The following is a 13215-nucleotide window of genomic DNA, read 5'->3' as shown; positions in this document are numbered from 1 at the left end:
CTCTTGACTTCTTTCCATCTGTTGGCTTGCACAGACTTGCCTACTTTATATCAGTTATGTAATTAGGTTTTTTGGAAAAGCGTTTGGAAATCAGTCTGTAGAGGTATACTTCATTGGTGGGGAGGAAGAGAGTGCAGGCAGTCTTAGGGCACCGGGCAGCTTGGTTTATTAGGGGGCAAAATTCTGAGTGAAAGCTTGCTTAAGCCTTGTGCATCTGCTCTATAAACTCATTCCCTGAGACTCTCTGTGTCTCTGCCTGTCTCTGTCTGTCTGTCTGTCTGTCTGTCTGTCTCTCGTTTGTCAGGAATCTTTCAGCATGACTGGGAAGCCCGTGCTTCACTACTTCAATGGAAGAGGCAGAATGGAGTCCATCCGGTGGCTCTTGGCTGCAGCTGGAGTGGAGGTAAGATGCCCAACAGAATTGTTAGCTGTGTTTCCAGGTCCTACATTGAGCACTCACTTGGTTAAAAGTCATAGAAAACTTTGTTCTTTTCAAACAAAAAGTAGCTTTTGACAAATACTCTTTAAATGTTGGGCTGTCGGTGAGTTAGTTTTATGAAATAAATGCTCAAATCCTGTGGAGACCAATTATAGATATTATGCTCATTCAAGATAGTGTAGTGTTCTACAATAATTAAGAAGAAAAAGAAAGGTAAAAAGGAAGGAAGGAAGGGAAGGAAGAAAAGACTCGTGTTGTATCTCAGCTTCTCTCGGTTCATTCTTTTTTTTTTTTTTTTTGTTTTGTTTTGTTTTTTTGAGACAGGGTTTCTCTGTGTAGCTTTGCACCTTTCCTGGATCTCGCTCTGTAGATTACACTGACCTTGAACTCACAGAGATTCTCCTACCTCTGCCTCCCGAGTGCTGGGATTAAAGGCGTGCACCACCACCGCCCGGATCTCAGTTCATTCTTATCAGTCCAGTGAGACCATCATCTAATTACATTTGCCCGAAGACCATTGAGAAACAAAGACTGAATTTTTAAACATTTATTATTATTATTTGTGTGGGGGAGGCATGTAACACACATATCTCGAGGGCAGAAGACAACTTGTGGGAGCTTGCTTTCCTTCTTCCACCAGATCTGGAGATCAAACCCAGGTTGTCAGGTTTGGAAGCAAGCACCTTTACCCACAGGGCCACCATGCTGGCCTTCTGATAGTTTTATTCAAAAGTGTAGAACATCTCATAGAAACAGGTATAGCAGTACACACCTGTAAACTCTGCACTTGGGAGGTGGAGACAAAAGGATCAAGAGTTTAAGGTCATCCTCTCTTACACTGCAAGTTTAAAGCCAACCTAGCCTACATAAGACCCTGTCTCAAAAAAACAAGCAAGTAAACAGAATAGCCTGACGTAAGAACATATCATTTTCGACTATAATTGTAACTGTCATATATGTTAATGAAATTTAAAATTACTAAAAATTGTGTTTTCAACGTATTTTGTTTATTACTTATTTTTTGAGACAAGGTTTCATTTCTCTCTCTCTTTAAACATTAATAACCTTTCTTGATTCTTCAGAATTTCATACATGTATATGATGAAAAGTGATCATACCCTCCCCCCAACATCCCTCTTCTTAAACATGCCTCCCTCCCAACTTCGTGTTTTCATTTTTATTTTTCTCTTCCTCCCTCCCTCCCTCCGTCCCTCCGTCCCTCCTTCCCTCCCTCCCTCCCTCCCTCTCTCCCTCCCTTCCTTCCTTCCTTCTTTCCTCTTTTTGTAGCCCATTAAGTACAGTTAATGCTGTCTGTATATGCATGGTTATGGGGCCACCCACTGGAGCACAGGGAAATCTACCAGTCCCTATACGTTGTAAAAGAATGATTCTCTCTCCGCCAGCAGCTATTGGTTGCCAATAGCTCCTCAGGAAAGGGCAGGGCCTGGAGAGCACTGCCTCGGTCTGTGCTGGAATTTTGTCTGGCTCGACCTTGTGTGGCTACTATACAGGTAACCACAGCCGCTGTCGGTTCAGGAGTGTGAGGGCCACTTTAACATCCAGAGGACAGCCTTTCACAGTATTTCTCCCCAACCTCCCATCCTCTGGCTCTTACATTCTACCTCCTCTTCTGTGATGTTCCCAGAGCCTTGATGGATGGTGGGGTTGATGAAGATGTCTCATACAGGGCAGAGCACTAGAAGTTTCTCTGACTAAGGTTGAGAGTGGCCCAGAGTATGTGGGTATAAACATGTATTTTCAAAAGGCAATTTGATAGCATGGCCGTCTAGCAAAATAACAATATCAGGTTATACGCCCGGGGCCTATGACTTTCCCAGTCATGTGCTTTTGCCTGGGATTATACTTCCAGGCATGAGATTCATTCCTGTAGAGCAGGCCTCAGATACAATCAGAATACAATTAGTTACCCCAATAACAGTCATGCCACTATTAGACTAGTACTATTGGACTAGTAGACTATCTTGCCTGGCACATTGGTACTGCAGCATGTAGAACTCAGCACTGGGTAAGACCATTGATGTCTTTTCTTCCCCAGAGGCCTGTATGCCATGTTCTGGGACTACAAAAGCTAGCTAGCAGGGAAGAAGTTTACAAGTGGGTTTGAAACTGATGTCTCTATTTTCTGGAAACAAGTGTGCCATGTCCTCAGCAGTGGAGTTTTCCCATATAGTTATGGTATGTAACTAAGAGCAAAGATGATAGCCTATGTTGTTTTAGAGACCTCTGAGGCCTCTCGACCAATAATCTTGTTTTGATTTACAGAAGCCTTTTCATTTCATGAGATCCCATTTGTTGATTTAGGTCTTATTTCTAATTGCTACTGGAATCTTATTCAGAAAGCCCTGTTGTACCTGTAAGTTCAAACATACTGTCTTATGTTTGAATGACTAAAGAGCTTTCTTTAAATTTATGGCTAGCCCCAGAGTGTTTTAACATAAAAATAGCACGCATTCCTGGAGACTGTATATTCTGTCTCAGCCTTAACAGAGGGAACCACCATTCTTGTTCTTTAGAAATGGAGATGTCTTTTTAAAAATTGTGAGTGTGTGTGTGTGTGTGCAGGAGTGTGCATGCCATAATGTCATGTACTGTTAGAGAACAACTCTTGGGAGTTGGTTCCTACCTGTTATGTGGGATATGGGTATTGGGTTCAGGTTATCAAGTATGCCACCAAGTGCCCATCCACTGAGAAGTCTTACCGACACACTCCCTGTTTTTTTCCTCCAGCATTTTCAGAGAAGGATAACTGAGGGAATGAGACCTACCCAGAATGTGGGCAGCAAATGTGGACTGGGGTTCTAGACTGAATATAAAATAATAAAGTCAGCTAAGGGCCAGCATTTCCTATTCTGCCTCCTGATCCAGGAAGACATAAGGAGTCATCACTTTCTCTATTATTAACCCTGCCATACCTTCCCCACCACAGAAGACTGTAGAGCAAAATAGAACCTTCTCTTAAAAGGAAAGTTAATAATAAAGTCAAAATTCAGTAGGACTGTCACCTCCAGCTCAGTTAGCATAAATCTGTCTTGTTAGTCCAGCCTTTATAGTTTTACACTTTTATCTAGATTCCCAACCTGTTCTTGCATGCCTCCCGGAATAATTCATGTAAATGACTCCTTTGCTATTTCATTCTATCTTTTTCTTCTTATTCTCATTCAATATTGTTTTTTGATATCTAGCCATGTAGAGTTGGATAGATGATAGATGAAGAAAGAGATATGGAGTGCCTGTCTGTGTGTAAGAGAGAGACGGGTTAATAATACTTTAATAATAGCTTTTAATCTTATTTTTGTGGATTCTTTCTTTAGAATATGAAATTATATAAGACATGCATAGCAGATAAAGTGAACTCAATACTTATCCACCAAAAACACTCTAATTATTTTAGGGAGCAATAAATATTTTTAAATATAGTTTTTCTATAAAACATTCTATAACTTGTATAAAAGTTTTGTTAATATTTTAAAAGAATGAGAGGGTAGATTTTTGTATCTGTCTTTGTTTTAAAAGGTGGTAAGGAAAAGAAAAAAAAAAGCCAAGTGGCAGTGGCATAAGTCTTTAATCCCAGCACTCGGGAGGCAGAGCCAGGCAAATCTCTGTGAGTTTGAGGCCAGCCTGGTCTACAGAACCAGATCCAGGACAGGCACCAAAACTACACAGAGAAACCCTGTCTCAAAACACCAAAAAAAAAAAAAAAAAAAAAAAGTGGTAAGATTTCCTGGAACTTGTAATCCAGCTGCTGGATTTCAGAGTTCAAGTCAAACTTGTCTTCAGGAATCAGAAATAAAGGCAAGCTCACACCAGTTTAACACCCTGTAAGTGTTGAGGAATGCTGAGCAAGGAATCCTGTCCTGGTATACTTAATTAAGGTCCTAGTCAAACAGGAGACCAGGCCATTTAATCCTATTTAACTTTCCCATGCCACTCATATAACCATAAACAACAAATTCTTATGTTCTTTGTTCTTTGTCTCCTTCTCTAGTTTGAAGAAGAACTTTTTGAAACGCGTGAAGAATTTGAGAAGTTAATCCAAGGTGAGAGAAAACAGTTTCCACTCCCAGTATTGCCAGAGGCCAGAGATGATCATCCACTCTTGTGAAAGGCCCCCTCTGCTCCTCTCTCTAGTATTCCAAGAGAGCAGTGGAAGTCATGTGGACAGTAACTACCAGGATCCTATTTCTATGCAAGGAAGGTGCCACCTGAACCTTGCAAGTAGGAGGAGCGCACCCCCAACTTTCTAAGTTGCGATAATTGTGACTCTCACCCTTTTCTCCCTAATTTGAGGAGATGCTTTCTGCCGTTGCTTCATGGTACTGCCCTGCTGTTACTTTTCAGCTTTCCAGGATACAGGCTAACCTCTTCATTGATTTATTTTTAAGATTTTTTTTTGGCTCTTCCAGACAAGGTCTCATGTAACCTAGGCTACACGAACTCATTATGTAGCTGAACATGACCTTGAACCCCTATCCTTCCTACCTTCATCTCCTGAGTGCTGGGATGACAGACAAAAGCCACCACACACAGCTAACACCTTTATATTAAATTCTCTCTGCTAAAGTAAGTTGTGTGGTTCAGCCTGCCTGTTAGATCCTAAATGATAAGAGGAGACTAGCCCAACCCACCCAACTTCGAAGATTATAAATGGAAAAATGCAGAACAAGCCTCATGGTTGCCCTTATTGGGTGGGTGGGCGGGGAGCGCAGAGGAGTGAGGCAGAGACAGAGACAGAGACAGAATTCTTTCTAAACCAAGAACCATTATCAGCTTACATTCCTTATCTAGTTGTGATTTCTTGGTTGGTTTGTTTTGCTACAAAGCATCTTGGGAAAGCTGAAGAAATAAGTCCAATGTAAATAATATCACCCAGATGGGAGCTCACTTGTAGAAGGTGTTGTATTTTAAAAACAGCAGGCAGCGGTCACTGCCGGTGGGAGCAGCGGGGAGAGTTTTATTGGTTGGAGGTGGGGGCGGGGGAGGGCGGAAGCAAGCAGAGGATGAGGAGAGAAGAAGAAAGAGACAGGAAACAGGAAAGAGAGGAGGTGCAGATGCGACCTCGTGGGAAAAGAAAAGGAAGAGAGAGGAAGCAGGTGGGACCCCGCTTTTTTTTTTTTTTTTTTTTTGGTTTTTCGAGACAGGGTTTCTCTGTGTAGCTTTGTGCCTTTCCTGGATCTCGCTCTGTAGAGCAGGCTGGCCTCGAACTCACAAAGATCCTCCTGGCTCTGCCTCCCGAGTGCTGGGATTAAAGGCATGCGCCACCACCGCCCAGCGGGACCCCGCCTTTTATGGGGGGAGCAGCACATGCGCAGAGAGACCACAGTAGCAATGATCACACGATGCTGAGCAGGCCAAGGTACCGCCTATGCACTGGCGAGCACATGTGCGCAGGGATGATGTACCCTATTAGGTCCCCAAGGGGTGGGTCTGAATGCTAACAGAAGGTAAGAGCATTTTCAATAAGAGCAAACTTCAAGAAAGACTTTGAATTTAGAGTGAGGGTCAGTATTTACGTGTGTTCTCTGAAAAGCAACGGTGAGTGACAGAAAGATTTCATCAGTGGTGTAGCATATGACTTCAGGAAGCAACCAGATGCGGAGGAGTGTGTAAGAAGGCTGAACTCAGAATTACAACAGAGGGTGCAGTCAGAATTCAAAGGCAAACGGTGTCTAAATGAGTGTCATGGCCATAGGGAAAGAGACTACGGAAGTAGAGAGAACATGGGTCCAAAGGAATGCTTTGTATCCACGTGTATCCAAAAATGTCCCCAAATAACCAAAAATTGACCCAAAATGTCAAATATCATGTTTTATACTCAATATAATTTTTGGTTAAAGAATACATATTTCGATGGGTGGTAGTGGCGCACGCCTTTAATCCCAGCACTCAGGAGGCAGAGCCAGGCAGATCTCTGTGAGTTCGAGGCCAGCCTGGTTTACATAGTGAGTTCCAGGAAAGGTGCAAAGCTACACAGAGAAACCCTGTCTCAAAAACAAAACAAAACAAAACAAAACAAACAAACAAAAAAGAATATATATTTCTCCTCTTAGTTTCTAGAAAGTACTTTGGTAAGTGGATTATATGGTCCTATTTCATAGAGTCTTTAGAATGAAAGGAAATGTAGTTACCACTCTGGAGACCAATAAAATCTAGCTTCCCATTGTGTATTTTAAGGTGGAGCCCTGATGTATGAACAAGTGCCCATGGTTGAAATCGATGGAATGAATATGGTGCAAACGAGAGCCATCTTAAGATACATAGCTGCAAAGTACGACTTGTATGGAAGAAACCTCCAAGAACAGGCCTGGTACAAAAACCGTTTGTTACTTAGAGCAAGAGCCAAAGAAAAACAACAACAAACCCCATCCACAACCAGAACGCTAACATTTAGCGTCATTAGAAGCCATATTCATAGTGTAGATCTTGATAGACTGATACAAAGCCTGCTTTTGCTTTTGCTCTTGACTGGAAGAATCTGTTATAACAAGTTCCAAAGAGAAAGAATGTCATGATAGGCCCCATTCCACCACATTTACCTTCAGCAATAATTAGTTTGGGTCATTACAACGGCTTTACATTTTTTCTAGTGGTTTGTTTGGCTCAATCACTTTGGTGCTGTAATTCCTCTAGTTTCCCAGATTAATTTGGTAGGCAGAGTTTTGCTACATAGCTCAGGACAACTCCCTACTAGGATTCCAGGCTTGTACCACTGCCCCGATGTCAGGTTGAGCTAAGTTAATATCCTCAAGGAACCACTTGCTGGTACAAATACTTGACTGGAGTTCATGAAACAGAAAAGTAGATCCCCAGTCACCAGGCAGGTGAGATAGATACTATATAAAATGTGTCACTGGTCCATAAAGTGTTCCTTCTTGTATTGGTAATTCTTCTCTAAATGATCTCCCTTTCTCTAGGATTGATATGTATGTAGAAGGCTTGAGGGACCTGAGTGACATGATTATGTACTTTCCGCTCTCTCTGCCAGAAGAGAAGGAGATAAATCTTGAATACATCCTCCAACGAGCCACGACAAGATTCTTCCCTGTTTATGAGAAGGTGAGCAACAAACTTTGGCTGTTTTATAGCTCGCATTAAAGAGAAGAAAAATCAAATAAAATTGAAAACAGAACTTCCTTGGTGGATGAAAGATTGCAAACCTTCTGTGAAAACTTGGCACTCTTCCCACACTTGTATGAATCGTCTTTTTTCCACTGTGGCTTCCTCCTTACTGGATCCTTTTCCCTCCCTCCCTCCCTTCTTTCTTTCATTCCCATTTTGTGTGTGTGCATATAGTGTGTGCTCATGTGTGTATGTGTCTGTATGAGTGTGCAGATGTGCACACCTATGCATGCATACAGAGGCCAGAAAAGGACATCAGGTGTCATCCTCCATCACTGCACTTAGTTCTCCTTTGAGATGGGGTCATCCCTGAACCCAGAGCTCTTGTTTTTAGTTAGACTGGAAGCCAGCAAGCCTCAGTGATTTTCTGTCTCTACTCACGTCAAAGTTGAGTTCACAGCTTTGGTGCCAGGAGCTCTCCGCTTATTGTGGGTGCTGGGATCCCAACTCCAGTCTTCAAGAGGAAGCACTCTTAACCTCTGAGCCATCTCTGCAGCCCCTATGGAAGTCTTCTGGATTCTGGTTTGTTTTTAAGGATTTTATCCATAGCTCCAGTACTGTTTGTGGTTCTGGTGCTGATAGAATTCCAATGGTCTTATTTAAGTCTGAAGTAACAACATATGTTCTACACAAGATCCTCCAGGACATCCACACTGGGGGAGTGGGGAGGAATGTGATTTCTCAAATGCTCTGGTCAGCACCAGAGCTTTATGATGTTTAAAAGGTTAGCAGGACTCCATGAGTTATATGATGGCTTAAAAAGTAACACTGTGTTTTGTTTCACATTTTTCACACCTGCAAAATGATTCCTGAAAAGCCTGTGCCTTACACACACATTTAAAGTGGCATCCCTAACTCCAGGCTGGGTGGGTCTTCAGTACGCATGCTCTTTCTTCCAGGTGCATCTTAGGTACAGGTGTGGAGGAAGGATGATGAAAACTTGACTCTTGCTTTAAAAAAAAGTCAGGTGCATGTTCTGAACTTACTTGCAATACTGATTTCGCTTTCTTTTCTGAGTTGCGTGACATGCTTAGAACTGAATGATTGGCACATACATTTAAATGTATTGATCATGAACATATCATGTCATGCATATTATTTATTACTGTGCCTTTGTCACAAATTGCAGGTACCCTACCTTCCTAAGTTATAATTTTCTCTTAATATATTTAGTAAGTTTTCAGTCCTTTTGGTCCAAAATGTATCAAACTATAAATACTATATTCTTCAGACTCGCTCAATACAAATTTCTTTCAAATGTCTTTAAAGTATATCCATCTGTAATTAGCACATAATTTAAGATATTTTGCCTTCTAATTTTAAAAATAGTGTCAATAGCACAGATGGTTCACACCACTATTTCTCCTTCTTATTCTCCCCTTTCCTGGTACTTATGGAGATAAAACCTAGGATAAAACCTTCATGCATGGAAGGCTTTATCCTCAAACACTACTATTTCAGTTTTATCCCTTTATTGTACCACGAGGCACAGAGGTAACACTCATGGATAAAAGTGGTAAAAGTATAAACATTTCTAACAACAAAGCTAGTAGCAATGATTATTCACCTTTTCTGAAGGTCGAGGATGGGGCCATACGCATTATGCAAGTGCTGCCTTTTAATATTCTTGTTAATTCCAAGAAAGAGGCGTTATTATCACTCCCCTTATAGATGAAGAAATCGTAACTTAGAATAACTTGACCAATGTCATACAACTGATAAAAGTCAATACTTACATTCACAACTCTATAAATAAGTATCACACGTCCAAGTCTATAGTAAGAACATGGACTTTTGGGCTGGAAGATAAATTAGTGACACCGATTCCATTTTTTCATTTTTATATTCAATCAATTTTAAACCAACATGACACGAAATGTATAGATATGTTGGAAGAACACTTGCTAACAAAATTTAGGTTTATGTCCCTAGAGGGAGACATTTTTTCTGTACACAGGGAACCTTCTAAAGAGCAGTACATTCAAGGAAACTACTTAGAGATGGGGTGAGGATAGACTATTGCCACACACCCAGAAAAGCCACCAGACTAGGGTGCTGGATAACTCACAGGGTAGGCACAGGGAGATGAGATGAGAAGGGAGCAAAGGGGGATGAATATAAAGTGTTTCCTGGGTTAAATTGACCGGAGGGTTTAAACTAAGATGAACCCAAAGAGATCTGGGATAAGGCTTAAGTTTGGGATGCGGCTTAAGCTCACGTTGTTAGCCGGGGACAAAAATAGATGAACAAATAGGTCTAACTTCTCAAAACTCTTCTGCCATAACTAAGAGCACTTAAATTTTTGAGAGTGGCTCTCATCTTCTGCCTCCTCCATCCCAACTACCCTGCAGGCCCTAAGAGACCACCAGCAAGATTTTCTTGTGGGCAATCGGCTGAGCTGGGCGGATGTGCAGCTCCTCGAAGTCATCTTAATGGTTGAAGAGTGCAAGGCGGGTGCTCTGGCAGGCTTCCCTCTGCTACAGGTAATGCTATCTAACAGTTCCTAAGGACTTCACAGAGAATGAACGGGTGGAGGTTATTTCTTTATTCCTTCACTCAGTCATCCATTATTCTTGAAGAATTCACTTTCATCTTGATGCTACATCCAGTGCTAGAAATATAAAGATGCCATCATTAGACACATCTGGTCCAGAAAACAAGCACACAGGCAGGTGCCTTCCATCCAGTGTGCTCAGTTAAAAGCATGGGGAAGCAGGTAAGGCCAGCTCGACCATCTCAGGGACCTGGGGGAGGCTTCTGCAGGAAGTGAATCTCCGAGACTTTCCTGGCATGTGGTAGAACCTTAATAAAGGTGCTTCCTAAGCTGGTGCAGTGGTTCACACTTGGGGCTGCAGCACCACAGAGGCTGAGGCAGGAGGGTCTCAAGTTCAAAGTCAGCCTGGGATGCAAAGCAAGATCCCTTTCTCAAGAACAAACAGTTGCTTTCCTCTGGGGGGGGCGGGGCAGGTAAGACTATGTCATGTCACACAGTCATTTCTTAACAACAACAGTGACCATGGAGGAAGCTCATCTTCCCTCCACTGTCCCAAGAACCAAACACACCTTCACTCATTCATTTAGAGCATCCTCAGAGTAAAGAGACAGGACGAATAGGTTAGGAAACCTCTACATTGTGAGTTGGTAAAAGGACTGGGACTCAAACTTTAATCTGATTACACAACTATCAGACAGATAAGTCATTTTAAAACTAAACTTGAAATATTTGAGACTTACTACAATTCTGAAGCCTCATTTTTTCACTTCATATTAGTGTAAACTTATTTGGAATAGCTATCTGATTCACTTCCTATCTTTTCAATGTTGCCTATTTTATATTTCCGAACATTTCCTGATCATATACAGCTCCATTCATTATCTTAATTAGTGAAAGCCAGAAGCACCCACTATGTGAGAGAGAGCTTCACAAACGAGAAAGCCTCCATTGTAGAAGTTTATGAAGCCACCAAAGTTGTTGAAAAGATCATATAACAGCATGAAAACCACTGATGGCCTAAGAAAGTGAGGACTCCCCTAATTGTGGTCCTCACTGTGGTGCTCTGATGTTGCTTTTATGGATATATGTCAACAGTATCATTACACGTATGGGCTTTTTCACATTTAAGACATTAGGATAGAATTCTTAAAATGAAATCAGTTGGTTACAGCTTATGAATATTTTTGTTACTCATAAAAATATTGCAACTTGCATTGTACAAGGGCAGTATCATTTGGCAATGATAGACAATGTAGAAAAATTCCAGTATCCTTATCCTTTCCCAGAACACAAATTTTACTTGTTTCTTTTAAAGTTTGCACACACTCACACACACCTACATACTCTCTCTCTCTCTCTCTCTCTCTCTCTCTCTCTCTCTCTCTCTCTCTCTCACACACACACACACACACACACACACACACAGCAAATGCTGGAGGAGGTCAGGAGAGAGTGTCAGATCCCCTGGAGCAGGAGTTCCATGTCACTTTGAGCCACCTGATGGTGGTAACAGAGCCCAGCTCCTCTGGGAGAGTGGAAGCTTCCTTAACCACTAAATGATCTCTCCAGGGAATACAAATTTCACACATTTTTTCCCCTCATTTTTAAGAACATGCCTCCTTTGTATTTATTCTGCTACATTATTTTCTCATGTATTGTGGCCTTTTGCATTCTAGGAATTCAAGGTCAGAACCAGCCAAATCCCTACAATTAACAGATTTCTTCAACCTGGAAGCCAGAGGAAGCCTCCTTTGGATGATGAATCCATTGGGACTGCGAAGAACATATTCAAATTTGAACAAGGCATGTTTCTTAAAAACATGAGCACTATAGTAGCTGAGTACTAACAGACACAGAGGCCCAAGTAACTCAGTAAACACTTCACACTGTGTTTGTATCAATAACCAGGAAAACATCCTTGAAGCCATGTCAGTAAAGAAATAATAAGTGTGCAAGGAAATAAACTACTGGAAACTTACCAATAAGTCAGAAAAACTAACTCCTGTTTGAAATAAGATATGTTACCAAGAAGGAGTCCAGGAAACAAGTAGGGGTTCTCTGCATTCTGTAAGTGCTAGAACAGACTTGTATGTAGTGAGTGGAAGTCAGAGTGTCCTCATTACATTGACGTGTGTGTGTGTGTGTGTGTGTGTGTGTGTGTGTGTGTGTGTGCACCTGTGTTTGCCTTGGCACATGTGTGGAGGTCAGAGAACAACTCTCTTTATACACTGCAGGCTTTGGGGATTGAACTAAATTATCAGTTTAGCTTTAAGCTACCTGGCTGACCCTCACATATTAAATAATAATAATAATAATAACAACAAAAACTCACACATCACCATCATTAACTTTCACTGCTTTTTGTCAATAACTCAGAATGCAGCATAGCTTCAACTCCCTTCTAAAACTTCCCATCAATTACTATATCTTACACATATAGTAAATATTTCTACAATCAGCCACACAATTTGCCTTTATTTCAGTGTCAATCACAGCGTGCACAGAAGCCATTGTCAACTTTGGCTGTTGGCAAGGAAGCACCACCTGCCATTTCCAGCCCAGCGTGTGGTAGCGATCTCTTTGGCATTACTGGGTCAGAGGGGATTCCTTTTTTCTGTTTTAAAGGGGATCCTTTAAAGTGTACCAAAGAAGTATGTACAGGTTTCCTCTGTGGTTCACCTAGTGGGTTTGCTTTCTCCATCTCTCAGTTCCTGATGGCTGAGAGTGTAACAACCTGCTTGTAAGAGTAAGTTCCCCTGCCTTCCAGCTTGGCAGCCAGAGCTCTCCACCCCTTCCCATCTCACCAAAGGACTGAAACTGTGAGGCTTGGTGCCCTGGAGGGCATGCTACCATGCCTTATCCCTTAGGGATGAGACACTGAGTCCTCAGGGCATGACTGACTTCCCAGAGGCCACAGGAGCCAGTGGAAATGAGCAGGTGGTCCATCTGGTCCTCAAACTGCCCTGGACACTACCAGCTACAACTGTTCTTAAAATGGAGTGGTGATCTGACATGGAGGGGGGAAGAGAGGGAGAAGCCCTGAGAAGGATGGAGAGCTGGTGTAAACAACACTCCCTTGACGTCCTTTTTACTAATACTGAAACATGTAAATGTCAAAGAAGATTGAGTTTCTAGAAAAGACACA

General features: G+C 41.9%; 2 protein-coding genes across 6 annotated transcripts in view; both read left to right on the top strand.

The window, feature by feature from the left end:
* Positions 1 to 13215, top strand: part of LOC131926066 (glutathione S-transferase A6-like) — a 92483-nt gene that overhangs the window by 45142 nt on the left and 34126 nt on the right. The window lies entirely within an intron of this gene.
* LOC131926065 (glutathione S-transferase-like) lies at positions 317 to 11925 on the top strand. Of its 2 annotated transcripts, XM_059281313.1 has the most exons (6): positions 317 to 403; positions 4446 to 4497; positions 6632 to 6764; positions 7372 to 7513; positions 9928 to 10059; positions 11747 to 11925. In XM_059281313.1, the coding sequence occupies exons 1-6, from the start codon at positions 317 to 319 to the stop codon at positions 11915 to 11917; spliced, it is 717 nt and encodes a 238-aa protein (XP_059137296.1). In that variant the 3' UTR covers positions 11918 to 11925. The 2 variants fall into 2 exon arrangements, with proteins under 2 accessions (XP_059137296.1, XP_059137297.1); XM_059281314.1 differs by lacking the exon at positions 9928 to 10059.

The sequence above is a fragment of the Peromyscus eremicus genome, chromosome 16_21, assembly GCF_949786415.1.
Source record: "Peromyscus eremicus chromosome 16_21, PerEre_H2_v1, whole genome shotgun sequence".
NCBI classification, from domain to species: Eukaryota; Metazoa; Chordata; class Mammalia; order Rodentia; family Cricetidae; genus Peromyscus; species Peromyscus eremicus.
This window is presented reverse-complemented; position numbering and strand designations above follow the sequence as displayed.